General features: G+C 39.0%; 1 protein-coding gene across 2 annotated transcripts; it reads right to left on the reverse strand.

Annotated features, from left to right (window-relative positions):
• Positions 1 to 567: 567 nt before the first annotated feature.
• Positions 568 to 27,092, reverse strand: phf24 (PHD finger protein 24). 2 transcript variants are annotated; one of them, XM_006795604.2, is made up of 9 exons: positions 26,558 to 27,092; positions 17,253 to 17,674; positions 14,990 to 15,175; positions 9,832 to 9,910; positions 9,062 to 9,264; positions 8,001 to 8,167; positions 4,581 to 4,613; positions 3,281 to 3,358; positions 568 to 1,948 (listed from the first exon to the last, which is right to left on the reverse strand). In XM_006795604.2, exons 2-9 carry the CDS (start codon positions 17,670 to 17,672, stop codon positions 1,852 to 1,854), a joined length of 1,263 nt encoding a protein of 420 aa, XP_006795667.1. In that variant the 5' UTR covers positions 17,673 to 17,674; positions 26,558 to 27,092; the 3' UTR covers positions 568 to 1,851. The 2 variants fall into 2 exon arrangements, with proteins under 2 accessions (XP_006795667.1, XP_006795668.1); XM_006795605.2 differs by lacking the exon at positions 4,581 to 4,613 and having other exon boundaries at positions 569 to 1,948.
• Between the last annotated feature and the right edge of the window lie 729 nt (positions 27,093 to 27,821).

Consider the following 27,821-nt stretch of genomic DNA (forward strand, 5'->3'; position numbering starts at 1 on the left):
GAACCGAGCCGCAAGCCCAGAGGCCGGAGGCCCGAGGGCCCCCCGCACCCCAGGAAGAGGCCTGACCGAGCAACAGGCGCCAGGCCCCGCCAAGTAGCCACCGGGAATGAGCTGGTACATACCTGAGCGCCCAGCCCCGGACACCAAGAACCACCAATGGCCCGACCCCTGAGGGCGCCAATATTCTATTTTCCAATTTAAGCAAAACTGCAAATTGTAGCCAGTTTCCAGTTGTTAGCTGACAGGAGCTGTAGCCAGTCTGTGTCAAGGTTTGATATGTTGTGCATTCATTGATGCTCATCGGTATACCACTGGTTACTGTAACCTTCCTATGAGACATGGTCAGTTTTATTTTAGGTTTATTTTTATTAATTTTTCCAATTAATATTTGATCTTTGATTTGAGCCTCATGCCCATTCCATTTAATATGGTTTGAGTTTTAAAATGGAAAAAAAAAAAAACAAACAAAACTAAATCTGTAAAGTTTTAATTATATTTGCTGATACTTTGAAAACAAAGAGTCTCAATATGGCAAATACTATGCAAGCATTTCAGCACTGCACATTATCCCTCAAACCACAATTTGATTTAATTACCATACTTTATTTACTTCAAAAGAACCCAGCATAAAACCTCCATTACATGGCATAAACACTACATAATGTCCTATTCATTACAGTAGGTTTCTAGTGATTCAGGGGCAGGATCGCGTGCCTTAAAATTATCGTGTAATCTGTTACATTATATAATTTCATCTCGTTTTCCATAGCAGTTTTTAAAGAGTGCTTCTGCATATTAGCAAAGGACAAACATTTCCAGCAGATCTCAGTCTTTCAGTACAGTGATTATGTCACAATAGTCCAACTACATCTCATTCCCACAGTGCAAATAATGACATTAGAATACGAGGAGTGGCATTTACACCTTGTTATAGTGCAGCTCTGGGAGAATAATACCAAAATGCACTATATGGCAGTATATACATGTCACTTACAGGGTTAGCTTTCTTTCCCTTTCACAGTTAGCATTTTCGTGAACACAGATTCATGGGTGAAATGGAGAAAACAGGATACATCAGAGGATACAGGAATAAATACATCTTTTTAAATGCATGATAATTTATACTGGTATATATATAGCAGTTCTCTTATAATGTATGCAGATAGCTTTCAATGTTGTTTGGTATATATTCCGTTAATGTAGCTGCGTGGTTAATCTCCTCCCACAAATCAAACACTACCAGAAATTAATTTGCATGTGCTTCTGTGTGGCGTGATTAACAGTTTTAATGGTGCATAACACAATCCCATTTCAGTTGCATGGTGTTATAATTAGGACATTTTGGGGCCCAAAGGAAAGAACATGTGAAAGAGTAGAAGCCCAACACCCTAATGTGCCCACCCAGGTGTCTTATGGAGCTGTAGAACTGTAGAGTCTAGGTTGGCTCATGTGATCATCCTAGGTGCTCATCTGACTGTGCGTGATCATTTAAAGTTTCAGAAATATCACCAGCTGATTAGGTTGTGAGTGGGTTGTCTTACTTGTTCTAGCTTTCACATTTGTTGGAAGCTGTCAGGTTTTGGAGTGGGGACCTGTGACAGCTGCTGTCACTTGCGTCTGTGGTGTGTCAGTCAGCGTGCATTGTCAGTGTTGTGGTGTTGAGGTGATGCAGAGGAGGAGAGATTCTGTCACTGGCTTGATCTGCTACCTCATTGCTTCATCCAGTTCTCTCACTTGCCATCCTCGTGTCATTGTATAAGCATGTCTATCCTCCCTCACTCAACTGTAGACTATAGGGGGTACATCATCCATCTCTCACTCCCTCTGCTGAATGCAGTAGCAGATCCTGGACTATAGAGGCAGTCTGATGTGCATGGCAGAACTATTAGGCCGTGCAGCCAAAATATAGATGCCACTCTCCCTCAGGAAGTCTGCCCAGGTCACTGGCCTGTGTAAAAGAAAGAAAGTTTGGTTAAAAATATATATATGTATATATATACACACACACGTACACACACACACGTATACACACACATACATATACGTACACACACATACATATACACACGTCACGTATATACACATACATGTGTATATGTATATACATATATACACACACACACACACACACACACACACACACATATATATATACACACACACACACACACACACATATATATACATACACACACACACACACACACACACATATATATATACACATACATACATACACATATATACACATACATTTCTATACAAGAGCCAGCAGTTGTACATCTTTGTAACTGCAAATGAATGCCATGAAATAATACACCACACCACAATAGGAGTCATCCTGGCACCTCACTATAGTGACCATAAGAGCTATAGTTCTTGATCAGTCCTACTGCATGTACTTTACTTTGTATGACCATGAACTGCATAGCAGTATTTTCTCAATACTGATATGCCGATAATGGTCCTTTTAAGACAATTTTTTCCTGGGACATTTTTGCCTTTATTTGATAGAACAGTGGAGATTTTTCAGACAGGAAGGTTGGAAGAGTACATGGGGACACCAAGGGGTTGGAACAGTTCAGGGCCTTGTGGCATATGGTCACACGCTCAGGTGTCCTTAAATAATTGCAATTTGACACATGTAATGATGGAAAAAAAATAATCACAGGTTAGTTTGGGAATCTTAATTAAATTTAATACATTCTTACCAGTGTAGGGACTAATGCGTTATTAAGTAACGTGTTACAGTAACTACGTTATTATTGTGGTAACGAGCACGGTAACTAGTTATTATGCCAAAATCAGGATTCATCCTAAAACACTGCCTGCCTGAACAGCTTGCTAATTGGCTGCAATTATTGCAAATAAAAATCTCAAAGTCTCAAAAGTCATGATATGGCAAAGAGGATTCACCCCAACCTCTTGGCAACAGCTTAGAAAGTGAATTTGAAATCATTTGCATTGGAAACAGAGCTTGCAGCAGGAAGTAGGCAGGTCACGTCACTGTCCATGCTGCGGCCTTCTGGGCTGACTTGTTTCACTCAAAATTACTCCTACGCTTCTGCGCAAGAAAGATTTTTACCACACCAAGGTCACAATGGACATGCAGGCTGGTGAGAAGCATGAGTTAGGGTACTGTAAAAATTTTACTGCAGGCTTTTAAGGTTTCCTGTAAGAACTTCAGAAATTGGCATCTACTAAAATCGTTTATATACTTTCCAATAACTGATCACTTTGACCCACAGACTGACAAATATTTAAAAAAAAAGCAACAAACCTGCTGTCGTCATTCTTGCTCCTTTCACTGCCAGAGCTGGCTGGACTGCTCTCACATATTGGGCCAACATGACTTATACTGTACCAAAGAACAAATGTCAAAAATTAAGTGGCAGTTAATGAACAATAAGACAGCTGCTATTGCCTATGAGAAAAAAGAAAATGGAAGTTAAATCATCATGTTATGATGAACATGGCAGCACTTATGTTGGTCTTACTGGGAAATTGGAACGTCCTTGTTTTGCATCATTATTTTAAGTCTTAAGGCTTTAAGCTGAATTTCCATTGACAATTAATATAGATCTTATTCCACGATTAACCAATTATCAATCTGTGTTAGACTTGTGACCTGTACCAGGTATAATGCAGTCTGAATGTATGGAGCTTGGTTATATAGTATCCCTTAATCTGACAAGCTGATGATGAATGATTACCCATTTATTTCGTCTCCAAAATGTAAGAAATGTGTTTATATGATGAAGAAATGCAAACCATATGTTTTCTTCACTAGCTTATCTAATTTTTTAAAGATGTTTTTCCTCCAGTCAGCAAATCATTTAATGCGGTCCTTTCCAGGCAGTGAGATTTGTTTGACGGCATCAGCTTTTTCATCCAAAATCAGGATGTTCACATGAGATTTAAAAATACATAAATAAAAATCATCTAAGATTTAATACAAGCCATATAAAATATGGTTCTTAAAACATTACAACTGCCTATTTCATGAGACTGTCTCCCACAAGTATTAGTCATTTTTTTAGAAGCTCTTTTGATAAATTCTGATGGCTTCATCATCAGAAGGTAAAATACATTTTACCTTTTACACCATAGCATGTGAATTTCTGCAATCCAAGGGAGCAGAGTTTTCTGTTTTATTTAGTATATTTACTTTTTAATCAGCACAAATGCATATGGTTGTACTACATAGGGTTGCCCAACTTCCATGCATGTGCTCTGAAAAGTAAGAATTTTAAGGAGAAGCACTCCTAAGGAGAAGAAAAGGATTTCTTTTAATCCCTATAATTAAAGGCCAGACTGAATATTACCCATGTCTCTGTATAACGAGACCTGATCATCTCAGTCTCCTCGTTAAATTCGAGAGATTCACGTGTCTATGGTTGCTTTACATCCAGAAAGAGCCACTTTGGAGTTTCTCCTTCCCTTTGGCTCCTTATGAAGCAAGGGTTAAATTGCACAAATCTAAACTGAGGGGTTCTCTGAGAATACTTGACTGAGTAGTGCTCAAGGATGTTGAAGTGAGGGGAAAAAAGACAAGCCATGCAGTGCTGAGTCACACTCACCCACAATTCATAGGAGAGCAGAATCCCATGAGTCTGTGGGGGGATGCCGAATAGGTGAGAGGGATGGAATGGTACAGCTTAGATTTGACAGCACAAGATATCAAGTGGTAAACGAGCACATGCAGGCACACAGTGACAGTGATGGAAAGTGCATTTATTACAGTACAAATCTGAGGACATTTCAGTACATTTCTGACCTGCAGTCAAGCACTTTTGCATGTGGCAGTTACATCTTTAACATGCGAAAATCATCTGAACACGTATTCGACTGATGCGCATACACTGTAAGACAAACAGAAGTAACCCCATCAGAGATTTTTCTTTTTTTCATTATTACTCTGATGGGTCAGTCAGTGGTTACACTGTCAATTTTCCTTTCATTATTCCATCTACTGGGGAAACTAGTTGGGGTTCCTCACAACTTTAACCATAAATAAAGCTACTCGCTGCATTAAGGGAAACAAACATCAGCTGTGTAGTTCAGTCAAGCAACAAACTGCTTGTCTTGAGGTTATGACTGTGTTTGTCAGAGAGCTTTGTCGGTTTGCACTTTGTAGTGTTACACTAGATTGCATTATGTTGTGAGACATATCTAATATTGTGTCTCAACTTTGATGCAGTCTCACATAAAGCCTTGCAAAAGGCAATTTATCCAGGTTTATCCATGTGCCCATGTCAGTGTTAGAAACTTAGGACTCATACTGACAGTAAAATACTCTGTATTTAACAGTATACATAAAGGAAACATTACCTGGCCTTTGATGTACATGGGGTTATTTTTCAGTTTAAATATTTTTTGATATTCTTGAAATGTGCTATGTTTAATAAAAAAAGAAAAGATCTAGAAAAATATTTTAATTCTAAGGACTCTTGCCATTTTTTCCAGTGTTGCAGTGGTGCAAGCAGCTATTGCATTGGTCACTGTGCCAAAATAATTTCTTTGAAGTCCTCTGTTATGTCTTCATTGAGCTAAAGGAAAATTGAACTGAAGAGCTTCTCTGCACCAGGACAAAGAAATATTACACCCCAGTCCTGTTACAGTCCACACGTGCTGTCATGCATTGTCAGTGGCAACAATGACATTTAGTTTGTTGCTTAACTCATTGTGGAAATGGTTATCAGAAGAAACCACAGTGGATATTTTGACCCTGCACAAATCTGGGGGTTTCACTCCATGCAGATTTTCTACAGTGGCCAAAGAAAACGTCACAGAAATGCTCATCTTAACCCAAACACTTAACGGGGACAGTTGTTCAAACCAGAGTCAGTTTTTACTGTAAGAATAATATTTGTACATTTTGGTGACTTATTTGATAATCAATATTCTCCTCATTATCTTGGAAACAAAGAATGATGAGATGCAAATTATGTAATCAGCAAATGTTGCAGTAGGAAGAGTACTGGATGTCTGCATTAACTGACATTTCTCCTTCATTTCGGATGTTATCATAATCTTTGCTGATTTGCATATAATAAAAAACATTGACAGCAAGTCAATTATGGAGAAGTTCCATTGTTATAACTAATTATCTTTATGCAAATGTACATGATGAACACTACTGTGTAACGAGAAAAGCTTTCCTATAGTGTAGATGTCTTGGCAGTTTGGATTAGCTCCTTCAGAATTTTGTATTTAAAAAAATAAATAAATAAATGAATAAATATCCAGTCAGGTCAATACAACCCCACTTCCAAAATGTTGGACTGTTCTGTAAAATAGAAAAACAGATTACAATGTTTAAACTGAGAAAATTTTGGATTTTAGGAAAAGATCATTTTGAATTTGATCTCACAGACATCTTAAAAGTGACTACTAGCCACACTCTTAACAGGTGCACTTTGTCTTACTGAAATATGCCAAGGCCTTCCCTGCTAAAGTTGTTATCTAGATGGGAGCATGTTGCTCTTAAACGTGAACCGTATATACCTTTCTGGATTGATGGTCCTTTTCTGATGCGCAAGATGTCAATCTTAATAGGCACTGATGCATCAGAGATGCAGGCTTTTGAACTGAGTGCTGACAGCAAGCCAGATGGTCCCTTATCTCTAGTTGAGAGGACGTAGCGTCCATGTTTTCCAAAAATAATTTCATATTTCAATTCACCTAACCAATAAACACTTTTTCACTTTAAATGAGTTTTATCCCAGAGAAGATGCGACCGTTCTGGATCATGTTTAAATGTCGTGTCTTTGCATCACAGAGCTTTAACCTGCATTTGTGGCACACTGAATCAATCACATCATTCCTGAGCCCAGTGATCCAGTGATTTCCATGACAGAATCAAGGCTGTTTATTAATGTAGTGCCATCTGAGGCTTAATAATCAATGGTATCCAATATTAATTTTGGCATCCCAAAGATTTATCAGTTTTTTCAGAAGCTTCTGATTATATTATATTGATGATTTATTCAAATTTGTAACCATGACATAACCATTTATATTGAGGAACATCACTTAATGCTATTGGCTATAACAGTTTTGTCAGAGTGAGGAAAAAGAAAATTAAGTTGGCTGACAGCTAAAGTCTTTGTGAGCCCAACGTCACAAGGTACCCCTTACACCAACACGTTTTCATCCCAGGGTGTCAATTATTGCCATTCCGTCTGACGTAACTGGGATCGCAGAGATACGCACAAGCTGTGCTTTGGCATCTGTGCCTTGGTGGATCAGCTGTGGCAATACAGTATGCCAAGACCTAACAGTCTACATGAAGAGGTAGGAAGGGTGGCAATGACAGTGGTATAAGTCACAGGCTGGGAAGCTTGTGTCCTGTGCAAGTCCTTTGTATTCCACACTTCATTGTACCGACTTTATATTCAGTTGTGGGCTAGTTTTATTTCAAGCTCTTTTTATGACTTATACTTTCACTTGCTGCTTGATTAAAACCTCCCACCATTAACCCTGCATTTTCACATGATCCAAGGCATAGCGCCAGCATTGTGCTCTTCTCCCAGCACATTGCTTTAACTAAATATCCATAATTCAATTATTTTTCAAAGCCATTTTGTAAGATTGATCTTTGCTTTTAAAATTCTACATCATAAAACTAATTAGGACAATTTAAATTGAAGCTAGACATCTCAAGGTTAATCTCATGTATTAACATAAATAATGAAATATATTATAAGATGGGAAAGAGTATGGCATTTAAAGAGAACTAATCAGTGGGTGTAGTTTAATTCAAAATGCTGTCATATTGTGTGTTTGGATAAAAGATTATTGCAGCAGCACTCTTAAGACAGACTTTTGTTTTTTCTTAAGACTGACTTTATGGCATTACTAGAGGTGGGTGTCACATTCATGTTATCGTGTTTCTATTCCCTAAGTGCCCAGACCTTTTATGCCATCTGCAGTTTGCATACAAATGACTCCCTAAACTCCTTCCAATTATCCCTGTAAGTGGCATGTGGTCTACTCACCTCACATTGCAGGACTGCGAGTCTTTCTTGAGCTTCTCAAACCAAGACTGCTGAGCTTGGCGGCATTCAGCTCGTGTGATTACACCATCTTTATCCAGATCCAGACCCTGAAACACTGACCTTGCAGTGTCTCTCTCCTTGGCAGTTAACAGACGCACCAATGAGTTCTATAAAAAATAAAATCCAAGAAGTGTAAGAATAGCATTTACCTTTTAGTGATTTAAACAGCTATAATTCAGTAAAATTGACACTTTAGGGCTGATCTTAGACATTCTTGGTCATTTCCTGTGACACTTGGACTGTCTGACATATTCTGCCAACATTGCTTCATCCCGTACTACCCCAAAGTCTCAGACAAACTTCAAATTTAACCTCCCAAACCACAATCTGGGAACCATCAGCTAGTCTGCAGCCTTAGCCTCTGGGGGGGATATCCAGATGGGATAATAGATTTCTATTCATCATGCATGGCTCCATCCTCAGACATTGTTCATGCATGAAAAATAAATTAAAACAAAAAGCTAAAAACTTGCAAATTAGTTACAACAACTGTTAGCTTCAGGATTGCATTTAGGAAAAATACCCACTTTCCACACAGTATTATACATAGTATCACGTGCAAATACCTGTTTATAGAAATTAGTCAGGCCAAAAAACAAAAAAAGAAAACTTATTGTCAAGGGACAAAATGAATAGTTCAGCTGTTGGATTCAAGCCAGATTTTTGGGCATTTTTTGCCCAAAAATCAATTTTTTGATTCAGACTGAAAAATGAGATCGTTTCATCAACAGCTACAACGATTATTTCTTAAACACTCCCTTAGTCTGTATATTTGTTAAATTTATATATGCATTTTTTCTATATCACAAGGAATAGAGTATTTGAAGGTTTTTGGAGGTATAATTAAAGTGTTCTACAACAAAACTCATCAGGGCTATGTAGGCCATGGCTGAGTGTAAACCCAAAGAGTCATGGTAGTGGAAGAAGACAGTTCAGGTCGAGTTTAAAAATGCGGTGCTGATTTATCCCAATTATCTTGTTTCCTTAATCCACAACTATACCTCTGTGCGAAACTTCCTTAACACTGCCAGAGACTCAAAATAGAGAAAGTCCGACCACTCGATGTGTCCCTTCTTCTCAGGATCCAGCGCAGCAAACTGGGCCAAGACTTCCTCTTCCTGCTCATCAGTCAGGTCCTTTTCAAACTGCTGCTTGGATACAAAGTGGCGGTACTGAAGCAGCTCGTCTGACACCAGGCACGACTCTATAGCAGCAGGGAACAATTCATCACACAGGTCCTAATTAGTCACCTGGCAGTCTTCAAGATACATCATCTTATGGTGAGTGATTTTCAACAAAATGAAAAGCATCCTCCCACTGACTGCCGTCCAGCAAAGTCACAGCCTACTACACATTTCAAAGTAGACTGGGTGGAGGGCAAATGCACTTTCTCAAGGAAACAATGTTGTGGGCAGTAAACATCTGAGGTGACCACAGACCAGACAGGTGCTCAAGATTTCATCTGGGATCTCTTTGCTTTTAATCACCAAGCATTCCGGACATGTACAACCAGTGGCAAAGCAATACTGCAATGGCAGTACCAATTTGGGTCTTATGGTGATTTGTGTCATATCATCTTGAGAATACAATGGGTTTTTGTTGAGGATGTTAATTTCTTTAATATATAATCAGATCTGCAAACTTTGCACCAACCAACAGTGCTGTCCCGTACAGTATATCAATAAAAGGTTAAGTATTAAAGTTCTTGCATGGCCAGCGTTACTACCATCTACCAAAACCAAATATCTTTAACCTGTATTCAGCAGCTCACCAGGGATGATCTTGCATTGCTTGAAGGTCTCCATGAGGCTGTACATCTCTTCTTCTGTTAGAAGTAGATTGAGATTGTCCTGCAGGAAGAGATGTGTGGGAAGAGCAGAGTATTACTCTTAATGCAGTCTCTTTTACAGTCAATTGGCATGCTGGCACTCTTGATAAGAGAATATACGTAAACTGGTCCTGAGAAAGTCTTTACAGGAGGTGAGATGAAGCCAGAGTATTCCGCTTTGTAACATGACGCCCAGACCATTTCTTTTATCGCAAGTGGCACATTACTTGATGGATGAACATAGTATGCTTAAACTATTCCTTGCAATTAGCTACATGCATGTAGCTTTGACTAATGAACCCATTTCAGTGTTTCCTGGGTAATTCATGTAATGTGCCTTTTATGTCACTCTCCATAATGGCATCATAATTAAAAGAAATAAAAGGATGTTTTCCAGATGTTAGGTTCACAATGACTTATTTCATAAAATTTACATATAACGATGTTAGCACTTAAATCCATGTGTCAACAAAAAGCAATTTGGCTTTAATAGGAGAAAAGACAGTTATGCACTTTTTGTTTAAATTAACAGATTTCCAGATACACACAGGCCAGAGTAAACCAGAGCTGGAAAGACAAATGTAACCAAAGATGTGAGATAGTCATTTTATTCCTCAACTTGTTCGAATATCAGCAAAAAAGATGCTGATCTAAATTTCTACATTATTTATCACATAAGTGATGTGATCAAACTTTAGTCTCCTTGGGATTATTGACATAAGCCAATTCTAGTTTGTTTACATGGTCCTTGATCACCCTTACAATCTGTCAGGGCTTCATAAAAGGCACATTATGAAATCTAAATGAAATTCACAACCGCCCACACTTAGAAAAACAGATAAAAAAAAATACCCTTAAGCTTGGCAAATTGAAGCAAATGGTATATGTAATAAGGCCAAATGAATAAAGCACACATATGTCAGCCAAGTGTGATTAAAGTATGAGTTACTGTATAGCAAGTGTGTTGAGTGTTTCAGTGTCAGTATCAGTCTGACTAACACTCCTGCCAGTATCTGCATTTTCCCAAATATAAACAGATGGGATGGTTGGTGTAAGAACAATGTATTCTAATATAAAAATAATGTGAGTGAATTGCGCTGTAAAAAACAAAAAAAAACAAAACAAAAAAAAACCCCTAGCCTCCCCATCCCACCTGCTGACAGTGACATCCCTGCCACAAAGGACACTGGTGGTTGGTCAACATGGGCACAACATCTTCATTTTTCTCTTCCTTTTCAATTTATAATCAAGATCAAAGTAACTATCATCTTACCACCTTACTGTCTGTATTTCAAGATCAAATGTATGTATCATACTTTCCACTCACTGGGGTGCTTGAGCAGGCTCAAACACCCTCATGAGCTTGAAATGGATAAGCAGTTAAGCACAGGGATGAAGGGAAGTATGGACTGTAATAAATGTAATTTCATATTTACTATAGAAATTGTGGCTCTATAAATATCTAAGAGCTGAAAGTGGGCGGTTCCACTTAAACAGTTAATCCCACTGACAAAATTAGACACTAATTTAAAAAGATCCTCCATTCATTGGGCTGATTCATTCAAAAGTGAACTATGCACATCTGGTCTTGTTAGTCATTCCAGTCTGGGACACACTGTCCTGCTAAAACTTGTGGCACTGGCTATACAATTTTAACAGGCCTATTACTACAAAGTGTCTAACCTGAGTGTAAGCTACGGCCAGACAGTGCAGTAAAGCTCCGATGGTGTCACATTGTAAAAAAACCTTTGTGTTCCTTCACAATGTTTTGTACTTTTCTTCCAGTGTGGATTTGTGTCCTATTGTATGTGCTATTCAGTTTTCTGTGCAGATATATTTCAACAAATGACAGCCAATTCTGAATCAATATTGTGTAAAAATCAGTTTCATTAGTCATCTGTCTCCTCTAAAACACAGAAAATCAGATATTGGGTCTGAAATGCAATTTGCACTCTGTGCAAATCGTCTCCACCAAATGCCTCCACTTCAATCCAGCACAACGACTGTGTGTGAAGTTAAATGCCATGTTTGTTTTTGGAGATTAGCAAAAACTGCTAATCCACATTTTATTAAACTTTGTGGGAAAAGATGGATATTAATGTGTGTACTGTTATAGGCAAGCTCCTGCTGTAAGATTTTGCCTGATGTTAGGTATCAGAAACAATCATAATTTTGAGGGTGGTGTCAGTTTCTCCAAATTTAATTTCATTCACCAACTTCTGCATATAAGAAAAAGCCAAAGAGATGCTTCACTTATTGTATTGATATAGCTTATCGATATATGTACTCTGGGGTTGCTGCACCTTAATAAGCTTGCAATTAAACACTTCCCTACAAGACTTCATACATGTTCATATCTATTTATTTGCATGTGTCTGTCATTCAAGGAGTCAATTAAAAATCAACGTGGGAGACAAAACAAATTGTGCTTTAATCATTAAAACTGTGTCCTTTGTCTTCAAGACATTTTTACGCATCTGTAAGCCATTATGTGCATCAAGCATTACCTTTAGTAACACCAGCTGTCTGCTGAACAATAAAACTGCCCATCAGCTACAGATGTCTTTTATTTGTCATCCAATATAATGTGCAGAGGAAATTTAAAATAGATTTAAGGGTTTATGCAACATCTACTGGCAGCATCTGAGAAAAAAAAAATGCTCTCTAGGAGACAAAAGGCCTCCAGGGAACAAGGTATAAAAATAACACTTTCTAATCTTATGCTGGCAGATTGCATAAATAGCTATCTGAGACTGTCCTGTTCAAAAAATACAGTGATAGTGCTGGTGATGTGTTATTGCAGACAACTTTAAATAATCAGCAAGCTCTTTACCCAAGAAGTTATAAATATGAACAGAAATACTGTTCATAAACAGTATTTCTGTTACCAATGACTCTGATTACCGTGTGATCTGAAAGGTTTACTTGTAATGCAGTCACTTTATGAGGTAGTAAGAGTACGAGAATCATTGCCACATACCTAGCTACTTGAAGAAATCAAGAGGTGCCAGGAGAGAAGAGGTGGGAAAATACAATATGGCAAATACAATAAACAAACTGCAGTTTGCCATGTCTTGGATAAATGATCACTTATAGTGGCATCTCATCAAAAACAGGAGTCAAAAAACATTGCTCTAGAATCAGAATTGCTCTATAGAGCTTTTCCCTATTACATGTAACTTGCAAAAGGGTGAATTCATAATAAATTATGAATAATCAATTTATGAATAATGAATAAAGTTACTGCTTTTGTTCCACATGCATAAATGAATGCAACTCCTGTAGGTGACCCCATGTGGAAGTTATGGACCATACAGGCCTAGTTGCAAGCATCAAAGTGCTATAAAGACGGGTCAGTGGTATCCACAGACCAATCCTTCTGAGCGACTGAAACTAAGCCACTATTTCAATCGCCTACTTTGAAGACTGTAAATCCACTTTCAAGGGAACTCAGTCCATCTGCCAGCAGCAGCCTGTAGTGCCTGTGTGAAATTAAATGTCAGATATGATAGAAGGGTGTGTGTGGGGAGAGGGATTTGAAACATCTGACTGATACACTAACAAAATAACTGGTTTCTTTGGCTAGGAGGACTAGAATTTACAATTTAAATAAAACATTGCTCCCGCCCCCTCACTGAATTGTCTCCTTCCACCCTCATTCCTCACACACTGAAGAAGCTAGCCAAAGAACAAACCTTTCAGCGTCCTCTCGCAGATTGTGTGAAAACATCCCTCTTGCACAACTTTGGCAAGTGATTTTGCTTCTTGGGGCTATGGCGCCCTTACTCTGCTATGAAGGGTCCCCTGGCAAAAGCGCTCTTTAGTTGCTTACGCTTGAATTAAAACAGATTGCATTATGCCTCTCACGGGGTCATCGGGGAGTCGTGGGTTTTGGCACTGGCACTGAATTTCTGATGAGAAACTGCCGTTTGTTTTATTGTTTGAATTACAGAAAAATCTGCCAAAACATTGCCTCAGTTTATATGAAATCTAGCTGTAATAATCTAGACATAAAATTATGGAGACTTGCAATTTGTGAATATGATAAGTGCTTCTAACTATTGCCCTCCACAAAGTGGGATCAAATCCATCTCCATCATCTTCTGTGTAATGATCTAAATGATATTGACGATTTTAGCCTATGCTCTCCACATGCCTTTACACAAAAGGCATATTGTGGACTATTCCGTATGCAATCTAACCACATGCAGAAAACCACAACCTAACACAAGACTGATTTTAACATGGCAAAAGCCACCACTTCAACCATAACTTGTATATCTGACATGAATTAACAAGCAGGAATTGAAAGCTGAAGGCAGCAACAGTTGTTGTCAACAGCTTTAATGACAACTGCCAAATTTACTCAGCTGTACTTAATTCCACTAAGTCATAGTCTGTGACACTTAAAGGAAACAGAGGCATCATTAACTGTATTAGTTCCACCTGAGCTTTTCCAGACGTGACAAGTCATATTTGCTGTCAGAATGATACCTCAAGCAGCTACAGTGAAAACCAGTCGATGTGTTCTCACACCAGTAGTGTGACATTTCAATGATTTAGTGATTAAGCAGTTTGCAAATATTTCTATAACTTGCTCATTATGTTACTAAATTATGCCATTATCAAATTTAATAAATTAATGTTCCACTTTACCAATATATGTCCAATCTCCTTTTTGGAGCTTGGACTGTGCAAGGGCATCAGAGATGTTGGGTTACTTGGTGATTCTAAATTGGTTGCAAGTGTGAATGTGAGCATGAATGACTCTCCAATAGGCAGCTTGTCCAGGCTGTACCCTCTCACCGCATGACAACTGTGATAGGCTTCAGGTCCTCCTCAATCCCAAACTAGACAAGCAGCTAAGTAGATGAATGGATAGCAGTTCACATTTTTTTGAATGACTGGCAAATAAGAACTGTGGTTGGCCTTTAGTGTTTATTACACACACACACACACACACACACACACACACACACACACACACACACACACACACATTTAATACTAAACTAGTTAAGTTTGTGATTATGTTGCAAACATGACAAAAATAGCTGCATTTGTAAGCACTGAATGTTTTTAGCAACGAGCCCCGACTTACACAATAGTAGCAGCTCCAGCCAGTAACCGTGTGGGCTGTATCTCTCATCTCCTGCAAAGCTTCAGCACGCAGGTAGCCCAGCTCTCTCAGGCAGCCATCGTGAAATACCCGAGTGCAGATCCTGCAAGGGTACAGGTCGTCAGCAGTCCACACCTCGCACACGTCACACATCTCATCGCTTCGTGGCTGCAGGAGAAAGATTGCATCAGTGACACAGAGCTTTTTTTTTTAGTTCTGCATGCTTCACAGAAATGTAGTGCCCCCCCCCCCCCCCCCCCATTTAGAAAAACAAAATTATCACTGCAATTGTGTTAACATGTAGTTTCTAAACTTCCTGACTTCCTTGCTTCATCTCCCATCAACCAAACCTCTATGTAACAGGTTACCGAGAAGAAATTAAGCATCAGTCCATCAGTGGTAGGAGTGTGGTGGAAGTGGTATTATATAATGTAGTTTGTGTCACGTACAGCACTTAACTGTCCATCTCAGGCTCAAATAAGGACATCACTACCTATGACGCTGTCTAATGTGTTCAGTGTCGGTTTTTATCCAACCTCCCTGTAAAGTCAGCCAGGCTGCACTCTGCTGTCAAGCCAGGGGAAATGACTGCTGAATGCTTGGCTGCTTTAAACACAAAGACATTGCAAGTTTTCTTGGTACTTTTACACATCTATAAAAATGCTGCCAGGGCCATAGACAAATCCCTCTTGTCATATTCCTCAGTAAGAGTTTCTCTTTTATATGGTGAACCTTATTTGACCTGATGACTGTCCAGCAAGCCTCTCTATAAAATAATAACTTCTAAGAATGAAGTAACACTGCAAACATGCTCAATATTGCAGCATTTTTCTTATTGCTGGTGTTTTCTTAAGTTGCAGTCCGTTTGGCCTCTCAGGGCCACCATAAAAATTTGATTGTCTGATTTTAAAATCCACTGTAGTAGTATAAAATGGCAACATTACAAAATGTAATTCTTCAAGTATTTATAGACCTAAAAAGACTTTAAAAACTTAAATCAGCTGTGTTGGATCAAGGACACATCTAAAACCTGTAGGACACAGACCCTTGAGGCCTGGAGTTGGGCACCCCTGCTCTATGCCATGGCTTTGCCTAAGCCATGTTTGGAGCTTTTCCTTTTCTTTTCCATGCTTCTCTTCCCATCATTCTTGTACAAATTAACCTTCGTTTTATTTGTCTAATCTTGTAAGCCCTGTACCTACATTCATGAAAGAGTAGACTGACTAAGTGCTTGAGACTGCTAAATGTTGTGAAGTCTCTCTTAACCTGAGAAAGAACTGGAGATTTTCCCACTCGAGTCAACATCTATGGTTCTCTAAGCCTTTTGATATTGCAGAGCTTGTCAGTGCACTCCTATTTAAGAGCGTGCCAGCTGAATTAGGTAAAGTTTTTATTTTCACTGGTATACTGAAAAAAATAAAAACCAAATGCAAGTTCAACACTTGGAATAAATTCCTAAATTTTCATCTGCTTAATTTTCCATGTAACAACAAGAACTGGCCTCACCTGGCCATACGGCTGCTTGACACTGAATTGTCCCTTTAGATTTCAGTATATGTATATGCAGTTTTCCTTACTAAATAGATGTTCTACTCTTAAAATAAAGTTAAAAAGAGTGTTACATAATGAGTCAGTGTCCGAGTCTTTATGACCCTCATGTATAAGTCTTCTAACATTCCAATAGACACATCTATTACCATTGGCAAGATAAATGTTTAGTGCGGGATTGTAAGTACAGTAAGTTGAAGCCATGTTTATTTATTCTAAATAGAAAACCTGATGGGATCATTGCTCTTGTGAACTACATGCTCTGTTAGTCAGCGTCACCCCGAATATGGCCACCTCTCAGAGCCAGCCAAAGCAGCCCGCCTACAGGATGCTCACTGTGAAGAGCCCTCACACACAACAATACATCACAGCCTGTGCAGCTATTAAAGGCCCAACAGCAAACAACTTCAAACTCCTACTTTCTCACCTTCAACAAGGATGTTTAGATAAAGCTAAGGAATCTCTTTACGGATTGCCTGTGCTGTTCAATCATGATGCCTAATGTGAGGGAAGAAAACAGGTCACCAGATATAATAACCTGCTGTTGCCATAGAGATTATTTAACATCTTGTAGTCATCGTTTAATCCCACAACTGTGAACCATCTTATTTGATTTTTTATGCATTTATTTATTTACTTTTTAATATATGACAAAGACTAGCTGCTGCTACTACTACTGACTTTTGTTATTTAATACCTCCTCTTTCTTATACAGGTCCACTTCTATAGGCTGGTCATCATCAGGTTCCCTTTTGGGTCGCACAAAAGCAGGCGGTGTGAGCTGATGAGTCTTGTCAAGATCTTCCGGCTCTACTCCCTTCCCATCCCGTAACCTCGACCAAGCCTCCTGGTTGACGTTACACTCGTCTCTCGTTGGCGCTGAGGCCTGTTGGGAAGTTGATGGACTTGCGCTATTGTCATTCTCCTCTTGCACTGCGTCCTCTGTATTTTTCTCATCAGGATTGGTCTTGGCATGCCCTTCACCTTCCTCCACTTGCCCTTCTGCCTGTTTCACTGTGACAGCACGATCTTTAAGGCCCGCCTGGAAGGCAGAGACGACAGCGGTGCATTTCTGCACCTTCTCCACCTGCTGCTTCTTTGACATGAGCACTCCCATTGCTGTAGAAAGATGAAAGTAGAAGGAATAAAATGAGGAACTGTTACAAAATAATTCTTTTTTTCCCCCCAAAACTGACTTGTAAGTGACAAGTGATTGATAGCACCAGCTACAAGCCCACAGATGGCACCAAATTTCACTTCATATTTTGGTAAAAATCAACCCATGGAAATATTCGCTCTCTGCACATCAGATCTTGCCGTTACTGAATGTCTTTAGTTTTTCCTGTTAGCTCCAAATCTAATTCTATCAGCAGCAATTTCCCTGAACTCCTCTCCTTATTACTAATAAACCCTGACCATCTGCTCTGGCTCCCACATTTCTATATCATTCGGTAAGAAAAAGTTCAGTCCTTGTGCAGTGTTATTTACATGATTCAGATAAACAGAAAGCTGAAGAAAGCAGATCCCACAATTCACTGGAAAATAAAAATAAAAGCCTTAACCGCATATTTCATAAAGTTTAAGGATCCAAATCGGTCCTTCTGCACCTTGAAATGATGGTACATGTTTGACAATGCATGACAAAATGTATCTACACTGCTTTTACTCAAACCATCTAGTTCATATCACTGAAGAGATCTATACATTACAGTTCCTCCTATCAAAGATATGTTCATTAAAAAAAAAGTCAAAAATGATACAAGTTGACACTTTTGAAATGAACATATCTTTGATATTAAGGAACTGTAATGTACAGATATAAAAATAATGTTTTTGCTAAAATGTAAATTCTGAGAGCTATTAGCTAAAAACTTGGCACCTCAGCATGATATGGCGTTGATCCTAAATTTGAGAAAATTAGACAAGTGGAGACAAAACAGAGCATCATTTGGGCACAGGCAGGTTGGTATCATAGGAAAGGTGGCTGTCAAAAGGCAGAGGTATGCCGAATTACACAAGAAGTGGATAATCAGTGGTAATGGGTATTATGGATTGAGGAATCTAAAAGTTTGTCAGTTCAAATCATCATCAACATGTACAGAAGAGGTCGAAAGAAAAAAAAAAAAACAACAACATATCTGCAAGCATCTGTAAACACGTTGGTCCAACCAACATTCAACGCTTTGAATGCCTTTTAAGAAGCTTGAAAAACTATTCCTGAACATTAAGGTTGCCTAAGCAAGATCAGGCTGTGTTGAAGAATAAAGCTGCTCCAACCATATTTTGACTTTCAAGCTTATTAGAATTGCATATAATTTTACATCACCCCTTGGGCAGGTTTTAAATGAGATTTTGCCCATTCAGACTATAGTTCTTTTCCTGAAACCCATATATAAAAAAGGTCTCCCAGTTCATGACACAGAGGCTATGATCAACCCTAAATAAAATGCGACAGCTATGACTTTTCTGAAAACTGGAAGAGAGCAGTGGTTTTTTTCCCTGCAGTAGAATGAGAAAGATAGCTTTTTTTTAAAAAGACTTCACTTGACTCGTGTTTGTGAGGGTTTGCATTTCTGTCTTTGCCCATGTATAGTTTGTTTTTTGCCTGTTCTGTTATTCGTGTTCATTAATTTGGAGTCTGTTGATTTTTCTTTGTCTTTGCCCTTGCTTTGGTGCCTCTCCCACAAGCTTGGTTAATCCACCACCTTTTACCAACCTGTTCTTCAGCCTTTGTCATTTCTTCCTCAGTTTTACTTTCTTTTTTGTTGCATTTTTAAGTGAGCATCCCTTCTAGTTCTCTGCAGTAGCTTTTGTTCTCAGCTTTTTCAGTAGTAGCAATAAGGCTTCAAAGCTCAATTTCCACTCGGACTGACCTCAACATCCTGAAGTTTGATCAAGTCTGAACCAAGTTACAACTCCACCATTTCCAGGAAACTTAATACTGAATACTTTCAATCCCTAAACACATTTAGTGAAATCATGAACCGTAAGATGTGGTAGAGTGTTCAACAAAATCAGACCGAGATCTCATTTACACTTAAGAGAAGCAACCTTGAATTGCATTATTGTGGGGGGTGGTGGGGGGAGCATTGTGGATTCAAGTTGATTACAAGGTACTTCTGGGACATGTGTTTTTTGCTCTGAAATACAATCCCATCCAACCATGCTCCACATACACTAAGTGCTTGTGTGAAATTTAATCACATTTATCGAAAGTGAAATAGGAGTCATTCCCCTCTCTCCCTTCCTAGGTTACAACTAATAGCCTGTCAGGCCTTATGTCGTCAGACTGCTATGGGACCCATGCTTCATAGACTCCAGAAACTACACTCATTTTGCTTGTGCCCATTTCAGCATAGCTTCACTCTTTATGGTTCCATGCATTTAGCAAAATAGAAAACCAATTTAGAATACATTTAAATTAAGTTTTCAAATGTTTATCCCTGTCTGGATTCCTTTCACAAAGAAAAACAAACAAACATAAGCACACCATTTTGTTTTGGATGGCATGCACTAAATAGTGGTGAAAGGTCAATTCATCTGAGGCATAGCATCCCTGCAGAGATTAATTAACTGGGGCCCATCAGAACAATAGTATTTATTTAGCATATACTATATAAGCTTACTGGGAAAATGCCAAAAATCATGCATAACTTGAAATATTTCCCACTGGGATAATGCCACAAATCATGTATAATTTTGAATCTCAGCATGCTTATGAAAATCTAAAATAAATGGAGTTGGTGCTCAGAAGTACTAAAAGTAAAAAAAAATTGAAGGTAATCAGGAAACCGTTCTCTGCTGCTTGGAAAACCTCATTTTATTCGACATGTGAGTTTTATGTCTACTGACTCCCAAGTTCAGTGGGAGATTTTGGGACACATTGTCTTCCTCAAGGACAAGCACTTCATTTAGAAGAGCCGTCTTTCTAGGTACAGTGCCCTCCTCAAGCCCAATAAATGACCGAAGCATGCTGAGAATACACAATCATTAAAATACTCTGCTGGCATGCAGAATACTGAATAGCCAGCACCATAACTGCAGGGATAACCATAAGCTCAGTGGGCTGTCTTTTACTACAGATGGGGTTAGACTAAAAAGGTTCTGCATTCAGTTTCTTTTTTAAATGGTTGTAGTTGACATTTTTCTTAACTGCTTATCTCTCCAATATGGCACTTGTGCTAGACTCCATCCTTGCTGTCCAGGATTACGGAAACAATTACATCAAAATGAAATAACTTATAATAAATACAGTTGTCAACGTACTGAAAAATATCACTGAAGAAACAAGAATAAAAGGTGGTAGTTGTTGCTGAAAGAACATCTGATGTGGTGGCACATTTAAACAATTGATGATGAATTGGAAGACTCAATGAAGGGATGATTAGGTGGATGGATGGATGATTTGGGTTTTTTTTCCCTATACATAAAAATAATGACAATTACAAATAAAGATCAAACCAAATTACAATACCATATGACTAATGCATCCACCATTTTGGAGTCTGTCTTTCCATTATGGAAGGCAACAATACGAGGACTTAGTATAATATAATAAATAAACATTCAACTGATGAACTATCCATTTACATTGCATGGCAATCAGGTAATTAAAGGTTTAAGCAGAGTCTACTTAACTTACGAGGTCCTATGTTCGCATTCTGGTAGACATGCAGTAAAAGGCCTAGCAGGCCCAAAGGGTGGAGTTATATAGACTCCTGGGTGTGTCCAACCGATTGATTGGTACAGGATGTATGCTGGGTGTGGTAAAGGATTTAAAACTTACTATTTTAACAATCACATCAAACACCAGTTTGATCTTACATTTATATCTGTTATTTGAACAAAATACATATGAGCATATATTAGTCCGTTATATTTAGTCCGTGTGCTAGCACTGTGCAGATGTTGAATATTCATTCTCCATTTGGCATGACTGAGTGGATACAACATGCATGATGAACTTAAACAGTGCAGTATCAGTCAAACTTCAAAAGTCAGAAAATAATTAAGATAGTGGGAAGAAAATATGCCCTGTTTAATTTATAATGCATGTCATGATTTATTCATTATGTCTGTTTCAGTTTTGCTACACCTACTTTTCCACCTTAGAAAACCCTTTTAATATTTCTATCATAGTTGTGGGTTTTTTGTTTGTTTTTTGTCTGTTCGTTTTTAAGAGAGGTTGATGGAAATGCATCTCTTATTGGCAGACACAGAGTTTGCGAATTGCCTGTGTTTGTTTTGAGGTAAAGATACCATTTTAAAATGCACACAAGTAACAGATAAAGTGCTATACTCAACCTTTTCTTCTCATCTCCTCATCTTAAAATGACAAAAACAGAGAGAGCAGACTTAATCTGAAGGAAATCTACCAAGGGGTAGTTAGATTTGAATTAAGGAGACTTACCTCACAGTCCTTAAATTGTTACAGTTTACCTCAAAATTGAAAAAAGAAATATCAGAGAAATATTCAAACAAGAACGCTAATGCAATAGCTTAGATATGTTTTGAACAGCCTGACTGCATCAAAGTGTTTTGAAGAAGACACTTGCTCATAAAGAACACATATAATTAGAGGAGAAGTGGTGATCATAACAGAGGAAGGCACCGTGACTATTATGAGACTTAATTATCCACTGAAGTGACCTTTCCACTCAGGCTCAGAGCAGTTCTGGCATCAGCATAAGGCAGTGACAGCTTTTAGATGCTAGAGATGCCTGCAAAGACCATGCTTATGCTGCTGGAGAAAAAAAAAAGTTTAATAGCTCTTGCATGCTTGAGGACAAGGCTTAAAATAACCAAACCATTACTGATACATTGGTTAAATGCTGCTACCACAGCTGGATCCTCAACTACTGTGCAGTGCAGATAACAGGCCATGCCACTTTTAATGGCATAAGCAACAGAAAACAAATTGTTGTGTAATGGCCAGCAAAGTGAATAGGCTTCATAAACAGAAGTGGCGAGGGGGTAATAATAACAATAAGCTAAATGCTTGTATGAGACCCAAGGTTTTTGTGCACTCTATCGAATCAATGCCATCTATAAAAAGCGTGCATAATTTCAATATGCTACAACGGCCAAAGTGAAGGTCTACCTGTACTTTGAAACAAAAGAGAAAGAAACACATGGATCACAACATTACCAGCTTCATCAACCCAGTCCAGGGTTTAGGAAAGTAATGATAGCTTTCTACACTTGTATGCAAATTATATATTGCTGAAGGAAAGAAGAGGTCAGGTTCTTTGTTTTCAGCATTTGTATTCTCCAAACAATGCTGGAGCTGAGAGCCACTCCTGATGAGCAAATGCATGTGCAGACAGAAGACCTTGTCATTTTCAGGTTAGCTTATGAATTTTAAAAATACTTTTTTTTTCTCCATGTGCAAGTTGATTCTGACAGAAATGGGTCAGTGCTTGGCTTTGATACCATAGTGCATTAGAAAGAGCTGACTAACCTGTCACTCGCTCACCTTGCAAGTCTAAAAAAAACCCAAAGCGTTGGACCACAAGCCTGTCAAACCGATCAGCCCTCTTCCTGCCTGGCTGTCGCTTACATTTGTGAAGCTCAACACCTGCATCTGCGTCATACTCACGAGAGAGATGATCTCTTTTTTTGCTGTGTGTGTGTGTGTGTGTATGGTGGGGGGGGGGGGGGGGGGGGGGGTTTCATCTTTGACACCTTGCCTATAAATATCTACATCAAATCATCTTTGAAAGGATCCATGCGAGTGAGACTGTTTTTTTTTTCAGGCTACAAGGAAAGTTATAATTTTGTAGTGACACTGCTGAAAATAGACAAAATGAAGGTAAATTGACCACAAATTGACTTGACCACACCTTTGCTTTGCTGTCATTTGTCGTTACCCGACAACAGAAAACTGCTTAGAAAATGTTGATGAGCTCCACCAACTTGTTTACAACCTTTTTACTCACTCAACTGCTTATATTACTTTACCTACTGACTTTTTTTAACCCCCCTTCAGGTGCCAACTGTATTAAAAAGTGATTCCACTAAGGCTCAGCGGTCACCCACATTCACCCTCTATATTACATCTGATGGCCAATACAAGCAGAAGCGAGCAGGATAAAACTCCCTCAGGCTTGACGATCACTAGACTCCTGCAGGAGCCACTGCCTCGGCTGCTCTGCTCTCCTTCCTGGACCTTTCTGAATGATTTAAATGCCACTGGATAAAAAAAGATCTGGACCAAAGGGACGTAAAACAGGGCCATTCCTTAGAGCAGAACTTGACATATATGTCTGAGGAAATCTTGTATTGTGTGAGAATATTCTGAAGATAGTGAAGTACATCAGCAGTTTGGTCTTTTTTAGGTCTTATGTGATATATCCTGCCTTTATCCATACAAAAGCCAGGTTTAGGGGAGTTTACAAAACTGTTAATTTTCTTTCCCTGTTTTGTTTATTTTATGTATATTTGAGTCCTAGAAAAATCAACTGTGCATTTCTGCTCCCAATTCATGTTGGCAAATGACTATGACTAGTCCTGAAATGATGATTCTCTCAGGAGCATCTTGATTTAATTAAAAATTGATAATTTCAGAGGGAGGTGGCGCCAAAGTGCTCTTGAAATCCTTGTGATTTTATTCTACTCATCTGAGTGTTTTTTTTTTGTAAGTGTCCACACTTCATTCATTTATTTAACACTCCCACGCCATGTCAGGCAAAACATCCTAACTTCTTCTAGAGTATCCAGAATCAATTTTCTCTTGTAGGCACAGGCCAACATTAAAGTCTGTAATGGAATTAAGTCTCCTGCTATACAAGTGACACCATGTGTAGGTTATTGAGCTCACTGAGCAGCCATTTATTAGACTGAGGAAAAATAGTCTACAGATAAAGATGAAAAATAGTTGTGTTAAAGCACAACTGGTCTTTTTTTTTTTATTCATTATTCATTAAGTTAATACTGATGAAGTAAGTTGGACCGTTATATTCATATCTTCCAAGGAGGTTTGATTAATTTTATTTTCTAAGAATCCCAAGAAGATGCTGAAAGCTCAGGTCAGGTCAGTGTACTATGTGGCAGTATGGGATGTTCAGCAATTTACTTCATCTTTAAAGAGTAATCTTTTACGGGCACTGATTCACATTGGCAGGACATCTAATCGCTTAAGAGGGCTACAAATATAGGATGATTTTTATAGATGGGGGGGTGGGCGGTACTTGCTAGGATATAATCCACTCATAATAATGGGTGCACTCACCAAATTATATTTTCCCAGTTTAGTATTTAAAAGCATTTTTTAAGACAATATCACATCTGATAATTTATATCAAAGCTTTCAGCTGTTTTGGATGGATCCTTTGGAAGCAGAGAGAGATTACGGCGCCAATGTGAACATATCTTGTTAGCTTGTGAGCAACCAAAGAGTTGTTTTTTTTTTTCTTGACTGTTTCATTTGAGGCATGGTGCAAACTTAAAACATTTAGTGTATCCAGTTCTTTTAAAGAAAATAGCAAAACTGAAGAGAAAGAAAAATGTTGATGTTCTTTCTCCATTATGCATTATCTAAAAGCTCAAAATCATACAAATAGACACAATTTCAAGCCACATTTGTATGTCTCCTTATTACGTGTGTGTGCATTCTCCATCATAAAAGCATTACAAGGATGCTACACTGTATGTGCCATTTCTCTTGTGCTAGGATTCCCTTCCCAAAGCTGTTGGATGTCACTGGTATGTGCTGATTAGAATCCCAACCAGCCCTCCTTTTCATTCCTTGTTTCAGTTGAGGGGGGGCTTAGAGTTTTTCAATGGAGGCACCACAAAGCATGCCTTTTCGTGGGAATGAATCCGCTTTTAGCTGAAGATCTCACCCACAGACCAGGGAAGCAAAGATCTGGAACTAATTACACTAACGAGTTCACCCAGATCCCTGTAAGAGCTAGTGAGTGAAATCATTAACACTCATCTAAAATACGCAGACGTACGTGCACCAGGACATAGAAAGGAACCTAAATCAAATCAAAGAGCTGGTTGTTTTTGTAGCTTTTTCTTGGCCTATCCTGATCCAGTTCTTCATTCAGAAATCTGCCCCTCTGTGTTTAACCCCCCCCCCCCCCCCCCCCCAAAAAAAAGAAAGAAAAAAAAACCCAAACAGTTCTCCCTCTGGCTTTTCATTGTCTGTTCTCTCTTCCATCTAAAACAAATGCATATAGGGGTTTGAAATTCAGTTTGTGAACGGCCAAAAAAAAAGAGGAAACAGAGAGGTGTCTGAATGGAGGTGGAATTTAAATCTCAATGCATCCTTACACGGGAGACATCATGTTGGCATTCAGGCTCTGCCAGCCAGAGAGCCTGAGCCAGCGATGCTCTCAAAGGCTCTGACAATAAGCACAGAACAGGCGGCAGTGAAGCAGGTCAGGCTGCAGAGATCTACCACAGAATGAGGTGCAGCACTGCCTCCTGGGTTAACACCGAAACTGGCTTGTTTGTTTTCGGACGTATGGGTTGTAAACAAAGACTGATGGAGAACTTAATGGACAGCAATGCTCCCGTGAGTGGGACAGTGCTGGGAAAAACAATTGAAGACGGCAAACTACAGTTAAAGAGTGTCTGCTACAAAGAGGGGCATGAGTTCCAGATGACTTAATTGTGCCATTAGTTGCAGATCTCCCATCATAAAAAAAACAACAACATATTTTACGTGCACCAGCTGTAGTCCAAGAACTTCCCTGCTTTCATCCTCGTGTCCTGCTGATTTTGGTGCACTGTTATGAAATGAGCAGACGGAGCTACCAGGCTTTGCAATGAGAACTCTCTAGTTTGATGCCAACCGCGGCGCGCATCCACACCCATATGAATGCTGACCTAAATATGCTTCCCATGCACGCATCTGTGTTCAGGGTTTCCCGCAAATCCACCTTAAGCGAGTTCAGTCACGGCTAAATCTGAATCAAGACTGGCATTTTTTCCCCATGCAACATTTTACAAAGTGGTACTGAAAAGCAACGGTTCTTATATACGTTGACTCACCGTAAAGGGTAAAGGCTGTTGTTCACCGCGGCTTTCTGGCGACTTTATCCTTCCTGACTCAAGCGTGGCCGTCCAGCATGGCAAGACTTGGCCCGAATGAAGTATGTGAGCCTTTACTCGTTCGTCGGTACCCCCGCAGGGAGACGAATGGCACAGCAGTTTATTATCCCTTGCCCTCACAGTCACACAGAGAAAATTTACAGCTTCTTCCCCCTTTTAGCAGGAATAGAGTCTTCCCCAAGACAGCCGCGGACAGCTCCGGTGCTGAAATCTTGTTTCCTTTTTTTTTTTTTTTTTTTTTGTCTTTTCTTTTTTTCACCCACCCTCCTTCCTGAGCTACTCCCTCGGCATCTGAGGAGACACACAGCCTGCTGGCAGTTCAGTTTAGGCAGGATGAGACGTCGGTGCAGACTCACAGACGGCAAGTGGAGTTAAATCAGAAATTTATGACCATCTCGAAGCTCCCCTCCCCTTCCCGGGTGCCCCGACGACTTAGTCCTGATCATTCAGGTTAATAACTTGTAGGCTACCCAGTCTTGAACCTGGATAGTGTTGATTGGCCAGAACCGTCAGGACACAGCAGTTCCCCCCTCCAAAAAATGACGTTGGGAAAGAGGCTTCCTCAGCAGCCAATTATTTCCAACAGAAATTTAAAACGTAATGGATGCTTATTTTAAGAATCAGAGTGCAGCTTGGAGGTGTCAATCCCATCTGAGACACATTTAGCATGATGCGTGACATGAAGACAGCTGATGCAAGCAGGTTTGTAAAATGCATAATGTAGATTAAAACCACAGACTGTGAGATTTTACCACTTTTTAAAAAATCTGGTTAGCAATCCTCACTGTTATAATGATCATGTCCAGGAAATGTTTTTGTTTTTATGTTTTCCTCGCCATTCTTTGATTTGGAAATGGCAACAGAGCTTATAACCTTTTCTTCACTAGCAGGAAAGATCCATTAGAAGATATTTAGCATCAGTTTCTCAGTTTCTTTGTTATATAAATAAGAAAAGTATCAGTAATTCTGGTTCAGGATCTGCAATCAATATTGATGACAATGGCCACTATTTTATTCTTAAAAGCCCATAGCTTTGAATTTGCCAGAATGTCCACACATAATAAAGGCAATAATGTATTGTTAGTTTGACACTTACTAATCCATTCGGTGCTGGAGCTGGATATCAAAATTTTTCTGAATTTATGTTTTAGGAGACTGTTTCAGATACACATTATGAATGAATTAATTGCCAGTATATAGAATA

The sequence above is a fragment of the Neolamprologus brichardi genome, chromosome 7, assembly GCF_056152115.1.
Source record: "Neolamprologus brichardi isolate AB-2024 chromosome 7, ASM5615211v1, whole genome shotgun sequence".
Classification (NCBI taxonomy): domain Eukaryota; kingdom Metazoa; phylum Chordata; class Actinopteri; order Cichliformes; family Cichlidae; genus Neolamprologus; species Neolamprologus brichardi.